Source organism: Cervus canadensis, chromosome 9 (assembly GCF_019320065.1).
Source record: "Cervus canadensis isolate Bull #8, Minnesota chromosome 9, ASM1932006v1, whole genome shotgun sequence".
In the NCBI taxonomy this organism is placed as follows: Eukaryota; Metazoa; Chordata; class Mammalia; order Artiodactyla; family Cervidae; genus Cervus; species Cervus canadensis.
Window position 1 is genome coordinate 60,413,089 of NC_057394.1, and position 19,463 is coordinate 60,432,551.

The following is a 19,463-nucleotide window of genomic DNA, read 5'->3' on the forward strand; positions in this document are numbered from 1 at the left end:
CAAGGAAAAGAAATGCAAAAGGGCAAAATGGCTGTCTGAGGAGGCCTTACAAATAGCTGAGAAAAGAAGAAAAGTGAAAAGCAAAGGAGAAAAGGAAAGATATTCCCATTTGAATGCAGAGTTCCACAGAATAGCAAGGAGAGATAAGAAGGCCTTCTTCAGTGATCAATGCAAAGAAATAGAGGAAAACAATAGAACGGGAAAGACTAGAGATCTCTTCAAGAAAATTAGCAATACCAAGGGAACACTTCATGCAAAGATGGGCACGATAAAGAACAGAAATGGTATGGACCTAATAGAAGCAGGAGGTATTAAGAAGAGGTGGCAAGAATACACAGAAGAACTATACAAAAAAGATCTTCATGACCCAGATAACCACGATGGTATGATCACTCACCTAGAGCCAGACATCCTGGAATGCGAAGGCAAGTGGGCCTTAGGAAGCATCACTATGAACAAAGCTAGTGGAGGTGATGGAATTCCAGCTGAGCTATTTCAACTCCTGAAAGATGATGCTGTGGAAGTGCTGCACTCAATATGCCAGCAAATTTGGAAAACTCAGCAGTGGCCACAGGACTAGAAAAGGTCAGTTTTCATTCCAAACCCAAAGAAAGGCAATGCCAAAGAATGTTCAGTTGCACTCATCTCACAGGCTAGCAAAGTCATGGTCAAAATTCTCTAAGTCAGGCTTCAACAGTATGTGATGTTCAAGCTGCTTTTAGAACAGGCAGAGGAACCAGAGTTCAAATTGCCAAATCTGTTGGATCATCAAAAAAGCAACAGAGTTCCAGAAAACCGTTTACTTCTGCTTTATTGATTATGCCACAGTTTGATCACAACAAACTGGAAAATTCTTCAAGAGATGGAATTCCAGACACCTGATCTGCCTCCTGAGAAATCTGTATGCAGGTCAAGAAGCAAGAGTTAGAACTGGAGATGGAACAACAGACTGGTTCCAAATAGGGAAAGGAATGCATCAAGGCTGTATATTGTCACCCTGCTTATTTAACTTATATGCAGAGTACATCATGAGAAACGCTGGGCTGGATGAAGCACAAGCTGGAATCAAGATTGCCAGGAGAAACATCAATAACCTCAGATATGCAGATGACACCACCGTTATGGCAGAAAATGAAGAACTAAAGAGCCTCTTGATGAAAGTGAAAGAGGAGAGTGAAAAAGTTGGCTTAAAGTTCAACAGTCAGAAAACTAAAATCATGGCATCCGGTCCCATCACTTCATGAAAAATAGATGGGGAAACAGTGGAAACGGTGGAAACAGTGGCTGACTTTATTTTTTGGGGCTCCAAAATCACTGCAGATGGTGACTGCAGACATGAAATTAAAAGATGCTTACTCCTTGGAAGGAAAGTTATGACCAACCTAGACAGCATTTTAAAAAGCAGAGACATTACTTTGCTAACAAAGGTCCATCTAGTCAAGGCTATGGTTTTTCCAGTGGTCATGCATGGATGTGAGAGTTGGACTATAAAGAAAGCTGAGCGCCGAAGAATTGATAATTGATGCTTTTGAACTGTGGTGTTGGAGAAGACTCTTGAGAGTCTCTTGGACTGCAAGGAAATCCAATCAGTCCATCCTAAAGGAAATCAGTCCTGAATATTCACTGGAAGGACTGATGCTGAAGCTGAAACTCCAATACTTTGGCCACCTGATGTGAAGAACTGACTCATTGGAAAAGACCCTGATGCTGGGAAAGATTGAAAGCAGGAGGAGAAGGGGAAGACACAGAATGAGATGAGATCATTGGATGGCATCACCAACTCTATGGACATGACTTTGAGCAAGCTCCGGGAGTTGGTGATAGACAGGAAAGCCTGGCATGCTGCAGTCTATGGGGTCGCAAAGAGTCAGACACAACTGAGTGACTGAACTGACTGATCTGAAACTGGACCTTAATAAGAACAAATGAGAACAATAAAATACTTTAAAAACAACACTTTGTTTGATGTGTGGAGAATGGGGCTGGGGCAAGGGATGAAGGAAGAGGGAATTTGGTCTTCAGGCTACTGCAGTGTTATAGTGCAAAACGGTGGTGACTTTGGATGTTGGCAACAGAACTGTAGACGAGGGGGCTGATTATAAGATCAGCTTCCCTTGTGGCTCAGCTGGTAAAGAATCTGCCTGCAATATGGGAGACCTGGGTTCGACCCCTGGGTTGGGGAAATCTCCTGGAGAAGGGAAAGGCTACCCACTCCAGTGTTCTGGCCTGGAGAATTCCATGGACTGTATATAGTCCATGGGGTCGAAAGGGTCAGACAGGACTGAGTGACTTTCACTTTCACTTTAAAGGTTGTATCAAACATAAACTCAAAATGGATTAAAGATCTAAATGTAAGACCAGAAACTATAAAACTCCTAGAGGAGAACATAGGCAAAACACTCTCCGACATAAATCACAGCAGGATCCTCTATGACCCACTTCCCAGAATATTTGGAAATAAAAGCAAAAATAAACAAATGGGACCTAATGAAACTTAAAAGCTTTTGCACAACAAAGGAAACTATAAGGTGAAAATACAGCCCTCAGATTGGGAGAAAATAATAGCAAATGAAGCAACAGACAAAGGATTAATCTCAAAAATATACAAGCAACTCCTGCAGCTCAATTCCAGAAAAATAAATGACCCAGTCGAAAAATGGGCCAAAGAACTAAACAGACATTTCTCCAAAGAAGACATACAGATGGCTAACAAACACATGAAAAGATGCTCAACATCACTCATTATCAGAGAAATGCAAATCAAAACCACAACGAGGTACCATTACACTCCAGTCAGGATGGCTGCTATCCAAAAGTCTACAAGCAATAAATGCTGCAGAGGGTGTGGAGAAAAGGGAACCCTCTTACACTGTTGGTGGGAATGCAAACTAGTACAGCCACTATGGAGAACAGTGTGGAGATTCCTTAAAAAACTGGAAATAGAACTGCAATATGACCCAGCAATACCACTTCTGGGCATACACACCAAGGAAACCAGATCTGAAAGAGACACGTGCACCCCAATGTTCATCACAGCACTGTTTATAATAGCCAGGACATGGAAGCAACCTAGATGCCCATCAGCAGATGAATGGATAAGGAAGCTGTGGTACGTATACACCATGGAATATTACTCAGCCGTTAAAAAGAATTCATTTGAACCAGTTCTAATGAGATGGATGAAACTGGAGCCCATTAGAGAGAGTGAAGTAAGCCAGAAAGATAAAGACCAATACAGTATACTAATGCATATATATGGAATTTAGAAAGATGGTAATGATAACCCTATACGCAAAACAGAAAAAGAGACACAGGTGTACAGAACAGACTTTTGGACTCTGTGGGAGAAGGCGAGGGTGGGATGTTTCAAGAGAGCAGCATCAAAACATGTATATTATCTAGGGTGAAACAGATCACCAGCCCAGGCTGGATGCATGAGACAAATGCTCGGGCCTGGTGCACGGGAAGACCCAGAGGGATCAGGTGGAGAGGCGGGGGGGATCGGGGTGGGGAACACATGTAAATCCATGGCTGATTCATGTCAATGTATGACAAAACCCACTACAATATTGTAAAGTAATCAGCCTCCAACTAATTAAAAAAAAAAAAAGAGAGATGGCAACTGATGATGGAATGAATGTGGAGGATGAGGGAGGGGATCAGGGCCGGTCCCCAGGTTTCTGGGTGGATGAGCTGCGCTGAGTTTGGTGCAGAGTTTCTCGTCATTCCGGGGCGCTCTGTCATGACTGTATTTTCATGCGGACTTCTCTCTTTCAGGAACAGCTGCTTCATTGACTCCCTCCCATTTGTTTTTCAAGAATCAGCTCAGAATCACAAGCTTGGGTGGTAAGCCTCTCCTTTGTGTTTGTAGATCACTTTGTGAATATTCCTACTGCACCGTGAAGCCACTGTCAGTGTGTTAATAAAAAACATTATAAGGAAATGGCAATTTATTTGGCAGGAGCTAATTGTAACATTATCATATAACCAGGACTTTTTGAACACAGTAATAGACAGATTATCACAGCAGGTTTATTTATGAAGTCCACATATAATGTATGTATAATATAATGAATAATATATTCATAATATAATGATAATATAATATAATTAATAATATATTCATAATATAATGAATGTAAACACAGGACAACATATTACTGCCACTAGGATGCAAATAAAAGTCAGTGGCTCAATGAGCGACCATTTTCATAACTGTTCTTTACAGTGAAAGCCAGTGTCGTTCAGTGAGAATAGCTATGGCCTTGGGTTGGAAGACGCTGGTGTAAATCTGGGCTCTGCTGTCCACTGATGGGGTGACCCTCAGCAACTGATTTTACCTCCCTGTATCAGTTTCTCGGCATACGAATTTGAGAGTACATAATGAAAGAACGGGACTTTGAAGATTAAATGAATTTGTATGAGGGAAAGTCACCAGCGCGGGAGCTGCACGTGTTACGCAGTAATAAACGCAGGTTGGCTTTGGGAGCACTGGGAAGTGAATAAGACTGGCCTTTAGTCACAGGAGTCCAACACAAAAGTCAGGCCCTACATTCTGTGCCTCGTGTGTGTGCTCAGTCACTTCCGTCGTGTCCGGCGCTTTCTGACCCTACGCTCTGTAGCCCGCCAGGCTCCTCTGTCCACGGGATTCTCCAGGCAAGAATACCGAAGCGGGTTGCCATGCCCTCCTCCAGCGGATCTTCCCGACCCAGGGATCGAACCCATGCCCCTTATACGCCCTGCGCTGGCAGGTGGCTTCCTCACCACTGGCACCACCTTCCTGCGCCTTATGTTCTAACAATCCTTAAGTCTCCGTGAAAGCCTGTTCTAAGGGAGGTTACTGCATAGACTGCGGTGCAAATGCGTTCTCACAGCAGAGGCACCATCATGCCCTGTAACAAGTTTAGTGCAAACGTTCTGAGCGCATGTAAGCCTTTTTAGCTACTAAACTGTTAGAACTATTCGTAAGTATAGAAAGATAATGATAAGTTAAATGTTCCCATCAAAACCAACCTACCGTTAACTGCCGTGATAGATTAGGAATTGTTAAATCTCTTACCTTTTGGGTAGATGTCTTTTAGAGGGACTTCTCCTGGGGGCAAAATCCTGACTATCTGATTAGTATCCAAGAGAGTCACACAATTGTTCTGTTTTGCGGTTCCACTTTTCTTCTTTCCTCCATAGAATGTTGTGTCAGTGACTCTTGATTTACTCAAAGATGATGGCCTTTTCCAAGAATAAACTTCAGTAGGTGACTAAAAGGAAAAAGAGAGATTCAAGTACTGAAGTACTATAAACTACACTCATAACTTTTAAAGTGCAGTCCTTTAAACAGATGCCAGTGGTAAACTTATATTTCACAAATATAAGAAAATCAAATTATTCTTTAACCTTTCTTAATGCAGAAGATAGTTCCTTTATTGATAATCATAATTTTCAGACAAGTGTAAAGTATACAACATATCTATTTTGAAATGAATTATAACTAAAACAAGGGAATATAACAGTATAGTTGGGCTTCCCAGGTGGCCTTACTGGTAAAGAAGCTGCCTGACAACACAGGCAACATAAGAGACCTGGATTCTATCCTCAGGTCGGGAAGATTACCAGGAAGAGGGCATGACAACCCACCTCAGTATTCTTGCCTGGAGAATCCCATGGACAGAGGAGCCTGGTGGGCTACAGTCCATAGGATTGCAAAGAGTTGGACACGACTGAAGAGACTTAGCACAACAGTATCAGTTCAGTTCAGTTGTTTAGTCGTGTCTGACTCTTTACGACCCCATGGACTGCAGCACACCAGGCGTCCCTGTCCATCACCAGCTCCCGGAGTTGCTTCAATTCATGTTCATCGAGTCAGTGATGCCATCCAACCATCTCATCCTCTGTCGTCCCCTTCTCTTCCTGCCTTTAATCTTTCCCAGCATCAGGAACTTTTCCAATGAGTCAGTTCTTTGCATGAGGTGGCCAAAGTACTGGAGTTTCATCTTCAGTATCAGTCCTTCCAATGAATATTTAGGACTGATTTCCTTCAGGATGGACTGGTTGGATCTCCTTGCAGTCCAAGGGACTCTCAAGAGTCTTCTCCAACACCACAGTTCAAAAGCATCAATTCTTTGGCACTCAGCTTTCTTTATAGTCTGATTTTCACATCCATACATGACCACTGTAAAAACCATAGCCTTGACTAGACGGACTTTTGTTGGCAAAGTAATGTCTCTGCTTTTTAATATGCTGTCTAGGTCGGTCATAACTTTTCTTCCAAGGAGCAAGCGTCTTTTAATTTCATGGCTGCAATTACCATCTGCAGTGATTTTGGAGCCCAAGAAAATAAAGTCTCTCCATTGTTTCCATTGCTTCCCCATCTATTTGCCATGAAGTGACGGGGCTGGATGAGATGATCTTAGTTTTTGAATGTTGAGTATTAAGCCAGCTTTTTCACTCTCCTCTTTCACTTTCATCAAGAGGCTCTTTAGTTCTTCACTTTCTGTTATAAGGGTGGTATCATCTGCATATCTGAGGTTATTGATATTTCTCCTGGCAATCTTGATTCCAGCATGTGCTTCATCAAGCCCGGCATTCCGCATGATGTACTCTGCATATAAGTAAATAAGCAGGGTGACAATACACGGCCTTGATGTACTCCTTTCCCAATTTGTAACCAGTCTGTTGTTCCATGTCCAATTCTTACTCTTGTTTCTTGACCTGCATACAGATTTCTCAGGAGGCAGGTAAGGTGGTCTGGTATTCCCATCTCTTTAAGAATTTTCCATAGTTTTTTTGTGATCAAACTGTGGTGTAGTCAATAAAGCAGAAGTAGATGTTTTTCTGGAACTCGGTCACTTTTTCGATGAACTAACGGATGTTGGCAATTTGATCTCTGGTTCCGCTGCCTTTTCTAAATCCAGCTTGAACATCTGGAAGTTCATGGTTTACGTACTGTGGAAAATTCTCCTGGCTTGGATAATTTTGAGCATGACTTTGCTAGCGTGTGAGATGAGCGCAACTGTGCGGTAGTTTGAGCATTCTTTGACATTGCGTTTCTTTCGGACTGGAATGAAAACTGACCTTTTCCAGTCCTGTGGCCACTGCTGAGTTTTCCAAATTTGCTGGCATATTGAGTGCAGCACTTTCACAGCATCATCTTTTAGGATTTGAAATAGCTCAACTGGAATTTCATCGCCTCCACTAGCTTTGTTCACAGTGACGCTTCCTAAGGCCCACTTGCCTTCGCATTCCAGGATGTCTGGCTCTAGGTGAGTGATCACACCATCGTGGTTATCTGGGTCATGAAGATCTTTTTTGTATAGTTCTTCTGTGTATTCTTGCCACCTCTTCTTAATATCTCCTGCTTCTATTAGGTCCATACCATTTCTGTTCTTTATTGTACCCATCTTTGCATGAAATGTTCCTTTCGTATCTCTAATTTTCTCAAAGAGACCTCTAGTCTTTCCCATTCTGTTGTTTTCCTCTATTTCTTTGAATTGATCACCGAGGAAGGCCTTCTTATCTCTCCTTGCTACTCTTTGAAACTCTGCATTCAAATGGGAATATCTTTCCTTTTCTCCTTTGTGTTTCGCTTCTCTTCTTTTCTCAGCTTTCTGTAAGGCCTCCTGAGACAACCGTTTTGCCTTGCACTTCTTTTCCACAGGGATGGCCTTGATCCCTGCCTCGTGTGCAATGTCCTGAACCTCCATCCATAGTTCTTCAGGCTCTCTGTCTGTCAGATCTAATGTCTTGAATCTTTCTGTCACTACTTGTCACCTTGGCACAAGAGTGTAGTTAATTTAAATAACTACAAGTAAATAAGTAACTATTTTAAATGGAAAACGCTGAGTGCACCCACTGTCTGGCATGAGGAAGAGTATTACCAGTATTTCTCAAGCCCCTCGGAGGCCCCTTCCCAATCATGTCTCTTTCATCTCTCCGAGACATTAACTCTTCTGGAATTTTTTATTACTTTTTTCTCTTGCTTCAGTTAATTTTTTTTCAAAACATATCTATTTATCTGGCTGTGTCAGGTCTTATTGTCCCACTCTGGATCCTTTGCTGTGGTGAAAGGACTCTCTAGTTGTGCATGGGCTCAAGAGCTCATGAGCTCAATAGCTCTAAGGCATGTGGGATCTTAATTCCCCGACCAGGGCTCGAACCCTCATCCCCTACATTGCAAGGCAGGTCTTAATCACTGGGCCACCAGGCAAGTCCCTCTTGCTTTACTTTAAATTTTTTACCATATATATTTATCCTTCTGTACTCTAAAATCAAAGATATTCTCCTATGCATTTGCTAAACATTTTGACTTTTTTCCTTCACTTTTAATTCCTAATCCCTAAGGAAATATTTTTGTAAGTGGTATGAGGCTGTGACCCATGCTCATCCTTTTTTGCCCATGGAGATTAACTGTCCAAATTCATTAACCTTTGCCCACTGATGAGCATTGGTATCAGAAATCAGTTCCATGTATGTATGGATCCATCTGTTTCTAGGCATTGCATTCTGTTCTACTGTATATTTTTCTACTCCTATGGCCAATACTACATGGTCTTAGTTATTAACGTTCTATAATAAGCCTTGAAATTTAGTAGGGCAATACCTTTGCCTTTTATTCTGGTTCCTCTTCAGAAAGGTCTTATGTTTGCCCTTTCTCTTCCATAAAACTGTGACAGTTGATTTGCACTGCACCTTGTCGGTACTTGGGACGTCCTGGCCCTTAGTCCCTCAGTGATGTCTGACTCTTTGCGACCCCGTAGACTGTAGACCACCAGGCTCCTCTGTCTACATATTCTCCAGGCAAGAATACTGGAGTGGGTTGCTATTTCCTTCTCCAGGGGATCTTCCCAATCCAGGGATCCAACTCGCATTTCTAGCGTCTCCTGCATTGGCAGGAGGGTTCTTGATCACTGATTTAGTGGGACTAATTAACCACTGAGTTAGCGGGACTTTTTTATGGATAATACTTGGTATTGTGGGTATTAATTTTTTTTTTTAATTTTAGGTATTCTAATAGGCAGTAGGGTAGTAGTACTATCTCATCATGGTTTTAATTTGCATTTCCCTAATGACTAATGAACATCTTTTTATATACTCAATTACCATCCATTTATCCTATGTAGTAAAGAGTCTGTTCAAGTCTTTTGCCCATTTTAAAAAAAATACATTTACTTCCAATTTTATTTGTATATCTCCTTAAATACATTGAAAACCATGAGTCCACTCAGATACACCCAATTCCTAACCGACCACTACAGGACTCACACTAGTTTTCTTTCCTGCTCCATCTGTAACTCCCTTCTCCAACAGTGAGAAACCTAAACTTCATTACCTTTAATATACTTACTTTTTTGCTCAGTTCCACTGTATAAGACTCAGCTCCTATCTCCACCACTAACTTCCTCTTCCAGGCAAATGCCCCCCGCACTCTGCTTGGTCCTTATATCCCTCACTGAGCCACGTTCATGCATCAGTGAAGTCTTCGCCTTACTGGGGCCCCCGCATTCCACACTAGCCTGCCCCTTCATGGTGATGCCATCTTCATCCTGGCTGGACCTGATTCCCATCACCAGTTGTCCCTCCCTCCCCAACTATAGATATCTTTTTCACCTGCTCAGGTTCTGACCTCTGATACCTCACACAGGTCCTCCCTTTGCTCATTTTTTATACTAGATTATTTGTTTTGTCACTCTTAAGTTTTAAGAAATCTTTATGTATTTTGGATACAAGTCCTTTGTTGGGTATGTGATTTGCCATTATTTTCTCCCAGCCTGTAGATAGTTTTTTACCTCTCTTTGCAGTGTCTTCTTACAGAGCAGAAGCTTTTAATTTTGATGAAATTCAATTTATTAAAATTTTTTAATGGATCATGTCTAAGATGCTCAGTACAATGTTTAGTAGAAGTGGTGGTAATGGGTATCCTTGTTTTACTCTTGATCTTAAAAGGAATGTTTTTAACATTTCACTTTTGAGGATTCACTATGACACTTGCTGTAGATTTTTGTGGCCATTTGGTAGTAGGATAAGAAAATTATAATAAGTTTAAAATAATTCAGGTGCCTCTGATAATGCTGTAAAATGTTAATAAGAGACGACATAACATAACATAACATATCCTTTTGTTGATAGTTTTATGAAGAATCAAACGAAAATCACATAAAGGCAGAAAGATACTGTGGTATAAAAAGACATGAGTTTGAGGGCCAGTCATTCTTGAGCTCAAATCACAGCTTCCTTACTCAGTATCTTTGTGGCCTGGGGGAAGAGATCCTCTCTGTTTTTATTTCATCATCTATAAAACCTTATGGAATTGTCATAAAAACTAATGATCATGTATGAAAGGGTTTAGAATAGTGCAATGCCTGGCTTGTACTGGGGTCTAAAAAATATGACTGCTCTCATAAAATGCTGAAAGGTTGTCTAACTGACTCTAATCCTTCATTAAACAAAAATTCATGAACATCTCCTATATGGTGGGTACTAAATACAGGGAATGGAGCTTTTAATTTAACAAGGTCTCTAGACTATAATTTCCAAAGGATTTCTAGAGGGTCAATACAAACATTGCCTTATACTCAGCTTTCTTACCTTTTTACAGTGACATTATATTTCTATGTCAATTTCTTCAATCAAAAGATCAATTTTTTAAAAACAGTTCCACCTTCAGAAAAGCAGATCCAGTATTTTCTCTACTGACCCCAGCAGGCATTTGTAGCAAGCATACTAAACACAACTCTTCATTTAATCAAGCCTGCTGTATTCCAACAACATGTTTCATTCTCAGTTATATAATCCACAGCAAATGTTTTTTGCTTGATAATTAGGCAGACATATGGCAAAGTCCTAAGCCACATATTATCCACTGGGTTTTGGGTTTCAAAAGTCTTAAACCCTGAAGTACTCATCATTCATTAATCACATTAAAATTTTGAGATATGTGAGACTGGTGTACTATTAAGCAGAGTCAATATTTTATCTTTAAGTGATTCTATCACTCCACCTAAAAGCTACAAAGAAAATTATGAAAATTAAATATTTAATCAAAACACACAGAGCTACATCTAAGGTTATTAGATGGCAACTTGAACTGAAATAACCTTTCTCTTTTTTCTTCTCACATTTCCATCAGGGGAAGATGGTGCCTGTTTTACTTGAAGTCGATTACAAACAGCCCCTTCTTTACAGATAATAGTTAATAATAGCAGAAGGATCCATTTAAAAGCAAATTAAATTGAGACTACCAGCATGTATAGTATAATCTGGATGCTGCAAAGATATAAATCAGAGCAAAACTCAGTGGAAAGTTAATGGTATTCATGAGTGTTGAAAAATTTCATCTACAGTAATTAGGTTCAACATATTTCGCCCTAAAAGTTCTAGAAGAAATGTTATCTCGTTAGTCTCAAATTGTCCCTCTTGACAGGATATAAAGTGACTGTCAGTAGGTTACGTATATATCTGCCCCATGAACTCTCATGTATGAAGAATATTAGTTTTCCTTTACAAAATTATATAGTTGCATTACACTTGAAATGTTAATTTTTAAAAAGCAATGAACCCATATAGAATGCACTTTTAAATGACTGGTCTGGAAAATGAATGTTGATCTGAAATGTTTACCAAAAAATCATTACACTTTTAATTACCCTCAAATAGGCTTATAAAGCTTAGGCCAAAGTGAGGGGAAGAAATAGTTACTCAATAATCTAAAAAATTTAAGCTTACCATGAGATCTGGGAAACCAACAACAATTGTAGCATAACTATTCTTATCTGAGAGAATTCGGTTTGGAGAGTCAATCTTTTGTCCCACAGCTGAACTCAGATTTTCAGATGATAGTTGATTACTTGAAATTGTATGAGGTATGCTGCGGTCTGTTTCTGAAAAGTATCAGAGAAACATTAAACACCATATGCCCCTAAATTGCTCCAGGAATTAATTTTTGCAAGATTTCATTCTCACCAACTCAAACAGAAAAGCATAAATTAAAAAAGAGAAAATGCTTTCAATTACACTCATGGATTTTTGCCTGAGAAGACTCAGTTTTCAGATCTTGGTATCTTCTCATTTACGGAATTCAAATTTTTATTAGCAATCAAGATTAATATTAACAGTACTGCAGAAAGAGGTAAAACTGACCTGGTTAGTTAGCAATGGTGTATTTTGGACTCTTTTCCTTAAGTACTTTTCACACCACCCCCAAAAACCGTGATGAATAAAGTAGAAATTCTGACGTTCTGTGTTAAAAAGAAATGATGCAATCCTAAAATAGACTTGGAACCTACATGTATATAAACATTCTGACTTGTCAAAAATATGCAAAGACAGAACTTAAAAGATGATGGATTCTTCCTTATTGTTTCTAGGGCAGTGACTAAGTTTTCTCTTTGGTATAAAGTTAACATATGTTGATATGACTGTATTTAAACAATCCTAGAGGACAGTATGTAATCAAGCTGGCGGCCGCACAGCCTCATACACACAGAGCATGGTATTTACCTTGCATGACTCCAAACCCTGGGCTAGGAAGCTCCTCTTTCAACACATACAACTGGCAAACCCCACTGTCCTTAGATTCGATGTGTGCAGGTGTAGTTAAAAGATACTTCCTGTAAACAAACAAAACACCTGAAGTGAATGAACAGTTTTTCCTTTTCTCATAACTGTGAGACCAGACTAGGAAAAATAAGAGTTTTTCCCTCCCAGGGCCTCTTTTTCATACTGTGAGTATAATTTACAGTTTTAGAGTTTTATCATGAACTTAAAAAATAGCTTCCTAATGCTGTATAAAGTTGTTGTTGCTCAGCGGCTAAGTCGTGTCCGACTCTCTGTGACCGCATGGACTGAAGAATGCCAGGCTCCCGTGTCCTCCACTATCTCCTGAAGTTTGCTCAGATTCATGTCCACTGAGTCAGTGATGCTATCTGACCAGCTCATCCTCTGTTGCCCCCTCCTCCTTTTGCCTGTATAAAGAGGAGTGCATAATAACAATGCAGTCATAAATGTGAACTAAAAACCTAACGCTTCCTATACGAGGAAAGTCTAGTAAAAAAAAAAAAAAAGAAAATTATAAAAAAGCAACTTGAAAGAGACACTCCATGCCATCATGGAGCCTGCTGTTAATATGACTGATCGGCCAGTAAGAGGGAACCCAGCCTCAGATTTGTGACCAGGTACCACCTTCCCTGTTGGCTCAGCAGTAAAGATCTGCCTGCAATGCAGGAGACAAGGATTTGAGCCCTGGGACAGGAAGATCCCCTGGAGAAGGAAATGCCAGCCCACTCCAGCATTCTTGCCTGGGAAATCCCATGGATGGAGAAGCCTGGCAGGCTACAGTCCATGGGGTCACAAAGAGTGGGACACAACTTAGTGACTAAACAACAAGAAGGGACAGAAGCCCTCACTGCTGCAATTCCCTTGGTTTACTTATTTGTATAATTGCCAACATAGGGATGTATAAATAGCCAGGAGTCTTCTGCATCAGGACACTTCTGCTTCTAAGCAGAGGAGCAGAAAATCGGCATGGAGCCAGGAGAAGGGATGCATGAGGGAGCAGACCTCAAAACTTACTGTGCACCCTAGTTATGCCAAGTGCACAGAAAGTCCTTCCATCAACGAGTGTACAGTCCAATGGAGGAGGCGACACAAAACATAAACACAACCAAGTAAGAGCACCCAAGATGAAGCGAAGAAGAAACTTCTCAGGGGCGCAATCTGTGAAGTCCCAAAAATCAACGGCATGTGGACGGAGACTGTGGCCCTTTGAAGAAAGGATGATCGGAAAATCTGTTTTGAAGTACTGGCAAGAATACAGAGAATACAGTGAAATGCTCGGTGTGCTAATAGGAAAAAGCCCAAAGAAAGATGGATCAATATAAAATATTGTAAAAGTCATTATGTTTTTACTGTTAATTTCAAGGTCATCATCTGAAACACTTTTATAATTACACTATGAAGCGACATTTAAGTGACACTAAAATTTTCCCCTCCCCTCTTCTTCATAGTTTCACCTGCCAAATACAGAAACGTTAAATGACAGACACAGGAAGAGCTACATATAAGGATGCTGGAAAAATGAGCACACTCCATGAGGTACTACGGAGATCTACCCACTGATTTGTTTTATTCTCCACCAGAAGCCACTTGTCTTCTGCTACGAGAAAAACCGTCTGGAGATTGATGGGAAGCGAGATGGTGTGAGTTTGCCCTTCTAGAACATCCAGCACAGACAGGGTGTTCCTGAAAAAAAGAAAAGAAAAAGAAAACTCTGTGAAAGGAAGTGGTGTGGATATTGGCTGAGTAACCATAGCATAATCATGATTTATTACACAACCCTAAAAACAATATTTTTAAGACTAGATGATAACAGAAAAATGTTATTGAGAAAACAGAGATATAAAACACTAAACTATGTAAGGGCTTGCATAAGATTTAAAAATGGGAAGTGACATCCACTATGTTAGTAGTGGTTGAGTATGTAATTATGAGCACTGTTTTTTTATGTGTGTTTTTCAATGTTCTGCAATGTGGGACAAGGTACTTTTAGAATAAAATCATACTAATTTGGTTACATTAGTTTACAATAAGCCAGAGTAAAGCACCCGGCTGCCAACGCAGGAGACATAGAGACGCAGGTTCGATCCCTGGGTCAGGAAGATCCCCTGGAGAAGGAAAAGGCAACCCACTCCAGTATTCTTTCCTGGGAAATCCCATGGACAGAGGAGCCTGGTGGGTTACGGTCCATGGGGTCGCACAAGGTCAGACACGACTGAAGCAGTTTAGCACAGTGAAATTTAAGGAGGAAAGAGAATGGACAGAACAACAATCCCAGTTTAAATCTTCTACAGCAAAAAGCTCACCCTTTTTCTTTGTAGAACACTAGCCAGTTTTTGTGTGAAAACTCTTTACACATTTTGTAAGTTTCCTAAAGACAAGAAAAAACAAAATATTCACGTTAACTATGTTGGATGCAGTCACGTCTCTTCAGCTGCTTTTCCTTAAATTAAGTTCTTCAACGTGTAAAACATAATTCTCTGAGAAGCTACCCCTCTTCATCCGTTCCAAGACTCTTACGGTAACATGGATTAAAATATATTTTAAAATTCACTGTGAACTATGTACTAAAACATTTTTAGGATAATATTTAAAAAAATAATGCCAAATGCTGGTTAGAAATAAACATGCTATCTGGTGATTAACTGTGATGTTTGTACTATAGCATCAATACATAGGAAATACTTTGTTTCTTAGATTTGGAACTATCTATGACATTTAAAATATCTTTTTCATGACCTTTTAAGACCTATAAGCATGTTGTTGTCCAGGGCAGAGGGTAAGTCTGGTTTTATATCCATTACACATTTTTCTGAATGGCAGAATAGATTTCCTGGGGTTGGCCAAAATGTTTAATTACTAGTTTATTAAACTAAAACATTTATTTATCTTGTAAATACTACCAGATGCTGCACTCAAAGGTTCATTACATAAATCCAAAACATAAACACAGAACTGGAAAGCAGGTTAAAGTGCCGGCATGATTAGGGATTTATCATGAATATCACGCTCAAATGGCTCATGATGTCCTATGATTATTGGTTCAAATGTTCCTGCGATGGATACAAAAAGAACACTGATACTTACATTTACATGTATCCATGTCTACCTGCTTGTATCATGTTAAAATTCACAAGTGCCTAATAAAAGAATTCTTTTGTGCATTATAGCAAACAAAAGGTGCTGCAAGGGAGGGGCAGGCATGCATTTTTACAGTTAGAAAGCTACAGAAAATCCTTGGCAATTTGCTGGGCAGGCTGGGTATTCCTTACAGCTTCCTCCTTGTTCCACCAGGAAGTTTTCTTCATTGTAAATTCTTCTGAAGGCAGGATGAGACGGCGAAGGGCTTGGCTAGCGGGATCCAGCAACAGGATGACATTGCTCTGGAAATAAAGAGAATAGTTTTTTTATTTTTAAAGCAGCAGTCTCTTGGCAGCCTGGAAATAAAGGGTATTTAGTGATAAATAAACCAAAGGTAAGATGGCAATACTGAAATATTTAAACGACTCCATAAAAACACTAAGTGATTTTCCCTAATACAGAATTTAAAGTCTTCCATGGTTTAATAAGGATATTTCTAATTATGTAAGGCAGACTTTCTTCTTTGTGGATTTTACCTTAAACCATGCCCTTGTAAATATAGGCCAGGTTTAACCATGGCACTGCTTTATTATGTATTAAGGAGGAAATTAAGACATTTGATCATTTTTAAAAGTCTGTTTACTTTTATCAAAATTACACTTAAAGAATGCGCAGTTAAACCAACACAGTATTGTAAAGCAACTATCTTCCAATTAAAATTTTTTTTAAAGTAAATTACAAAAAAAAAAAAGTTGAAAAACTCTTTTACACTATGCATTCAATTGTCTGATGATGAGAGGGGCTATGCTGTTAGTTGTTTGGCCTGAGGAATCACGGTGCTGGAGAAGACTTTTGAGAGTCCCTTGGACAGCAAACAGTCAATCCTAAAGGAAATCAACCTTGAATATTCTTTGGAAGGACTGATACTGAAGCTGAAGCTCCAATACTTTGGCCACCTGATGCGAAGAGCTGACTCATTTGAAAAGACCCTGATGCTGGGAAAGATTGAAGGCAGGAGGAGACGGGGACGACAGAGGAGGAGATGGTTTGATGGCATCATTGACTCAATGGACATGAGTCTGAGCAAACTCGGGGAGATAGTAAAGGGCGGGGAAGCCTGGTGTGCTGCGGTCCAGGGAGTCACAAAGAGTCAGACACAACTTAGCCACTGAGTAACACACTGTGCATAACTGAATCTCATTTGTTCTTTTCACAAACGCAGGTTCAACTCGGAAAATATGTACATGATATAAAGACAGATTAGCAAGAAAATATCAAGGACCCCAAGAACCAAGCTGGTAATGAGTATTTCTTCATCTTGTCATTCACTGAGCTTGGGAACTTTCATAGCTCGTGCTATGATAACATACTGACAAGAGATTGCTCCAGCAGCATTCATCACAGTTATGCAAATGAAGTAATACTCTCTCAGAAATTAGGAGGATTTTTTCAAGAAAAAAAAACTAAAAAAAATTAACAGACATTAAAATAAGTGAATAGAAACGCATGAAATAAGAACTTAAAATTTAGAAAGCCAGAAAAGATTGAATATTTTAAAGCAATGTAAAGAAGTTGGGTTTTCAGTTAAAATTTAAAGACATCTGAAGTTCAGACTAACAGGTTTACAAAAAGGCACCAGAAAATTGTTTGTCAGGCCTCATTGTTATATAATTGTCTTTTTTTCTCTCTTATTTTGGTTCATTTTGTTTTGTCTTATTAAGATTTGGGGCTCCTTCAGTTATACTAACCCTTATGAACTTTTCATTTTAAGAACTTTCTTTGAGGAAAATAAAATCACAAAGCATCCAAAGAATTACTATACATTTTGTAAAATATATACAAAATATGAAAAGTCTGCTCATTTCTTCCATAACATTTATTTGTTGTTGTTGTTCAGTCACTCTGTCTGACTCTCTGTGGCCCCATGGACTGCAGCACACCAGGCTTTCCTGTCCTCCACTGTCTCTGGGAGCGTCCCCAGACTCGTGTCCACTGAGTCAGTGATGCCATCCAACTTATATTTAAAGCAGAAAGAAGAATACAAGGATGAATAATCATTACTTTTGCCCTTTATTACATAATCTAATTAGAGAGGAAATAAAAGAAAATGTAAATAGATTAACGATTCATCTGCAAATCTGAGACCTCATAGTGTGGTTTCAATTTATTTTACTAGCCAATTTTACTGAAATGCACAAGAATTAAAGTAGTAGTTGTACTGAAGTTTCCTTTATTCCACATACTCCAAATATTGGCTGTATTACAAAAATTCTAAGCAAGTTGACAAAGCTTAAAGTTTTCCTTATAAAGAAACTTAGAATGCATCATTCTGTATAATATGCAATTCTCCATTACACCTCCATTACACGTGTGTGTTACGATGGAACTCTGCTCAACGTTACATGGTATCCTGGATGGGAGAGGGGTTTGGGGGAGAAAGGATACATGTGTACATATGGCTGAGTCCCCTCACTGTTCACCTGAAACCATGACAATGTTGTTTGTTAAGCAGCTATACCCCAATACAAAATAAAAAGCTTATTTTTTTAAGAAAAGAATGTGCATCAGTAATATTCTTCTTTAAAATCAACATATCATATAAGAAGCACCATTCCTGGCATTTGAAAGTTTGAATATGATAAAAATCTCAAGGGAAATCCTTAAAGTTTTCCTTAAGAAGTTGTACTAATAAGTTAAAAATTTTCAGTCTCTATTCTAGACTAAGTCTTTTTTTGAGTTAGTATTTTTTAAAGAAGAAAATTTCTCTTATGATAAATATGTACAACATTAACACAAATTGCTAGCACTTAAGCAATTTGGATAATATTAACTTTTATGAGCAACAGAAAGTCCTAAAAATAATGTTTGATCCCAATATGATTAAGTAGAAGAATAAGCAGATGATTAAACAGATATGGTTACGCACAAAAATTAATACAGTTTTGCATTTTTCTTCCTTTTTAGGGTCTAGCACTTCTGAAGTGAACTGAAAAACTGGATCTTTCTAAGTAACAGAAAACATACCTTTATATGTGTGTGTATATATACATATGTTTCCAGCCACTGCTGTATTTAGAATTAGTTCTAGAAGCAATTGGCAACATGAAGGCGTTCTGCTGCTCCATCCTTTTAGATGTTAATGGTTTCCTTCTGTAAATGACTAATGATAAATTCTGTCTGAGTTTAAAAATAGAATTTTGCGTCACACATGAGTACATGTAACTGTGGTTTTGGCACTCCTTCCAGGGGGGCAGGGTGGAGGAGCGAGTGAGCGATTTTATTATGTTTGTATTTGACTGGGAGAAAAGTAACCTCTGGATGACCTCCATGTCCTAAAGTCTGAAATTCTAAACTTTGTACAGATGTAATAAGTAATCTCATGGGGGGGGGGTGGGGTAGGGAGGGAGGAGGCTTTATTTTTAGGCATGGCAAAGTTTCCCTTTCCTCACTTAAGATTTTATTTTAGCAAGGAATTTTTGAACAACTTCTTAAACTAACCAGCGAAATGCATCTGTTGCCAAGCTCTATAAAGACAAGGGATAGATGAATCAATGGAAGTACCTCTTTACAATATTTTAGCCCCCTTGTCAGCTAGGGCAGAATGGGGAAGAAGGAAATGAAGGCAGCCCACTCATTTTTTCATTAGATCAGAATTATTCATCATTTGTTAAATTTTACAGTTACACGCTGTTCATTTGGAATTAAGGAGGGCTTAATACTCTAGTGCGGACATAACATAAAACAGACAGAGGACAGGTAGACAGAAAATCCTGGTAAGCCATGCGAGTCTGCTCAGGACGTTGAGGTAACCTGGAAAATCGCTGAAACTGGTCAATGGG

General features: G+C 39.3%; 1 protein-coding gene across 1 annotated transcript in view; it reads right to left on the reverse strand.

Annotated features, from left to right (window-relative positions):
- The window catches only part of VWA8 (von Willebrand factor A domain containing 8), a 367,922-nt gene that overhangs the window by 130,070 nt on the left and 218,389 nt on the right, over nucleotides 1-19,463 (reverse strand). The window contains exons 30-35 of the mRNA XM_043478154.1: nucleotides 15,816-15,926; nucleotides 14,850-14,914; nucleotides 14,104-14,229; nucleotides 12,490-12,599; nucleotides 11,716-11,870; nucleotides 5,060-5,255 (exon numbers count right to left, since the gene is read on the reverse strand). Coding sequence (XP_043334089.1) covers nucleotides 5,060-5,255; nucleotides 11,716-11,870; nucleotides 12,490-12,599; nucleotides 14,104-14,229; nucleotides 14,850-14,914; nucleotides 15,816-15,926 — 763 coding nt within the window. The remainder of the gene's footprint in view (nucleotides 1-5,059; nucleotides 5,256-11,715; nucleotides 11,871-12,489; nucleotides 12,600-14,103; nucleotides 14,230-14,849; nucleotides 14,915-15,815; nucleotides 15,927-19,463) is intronic.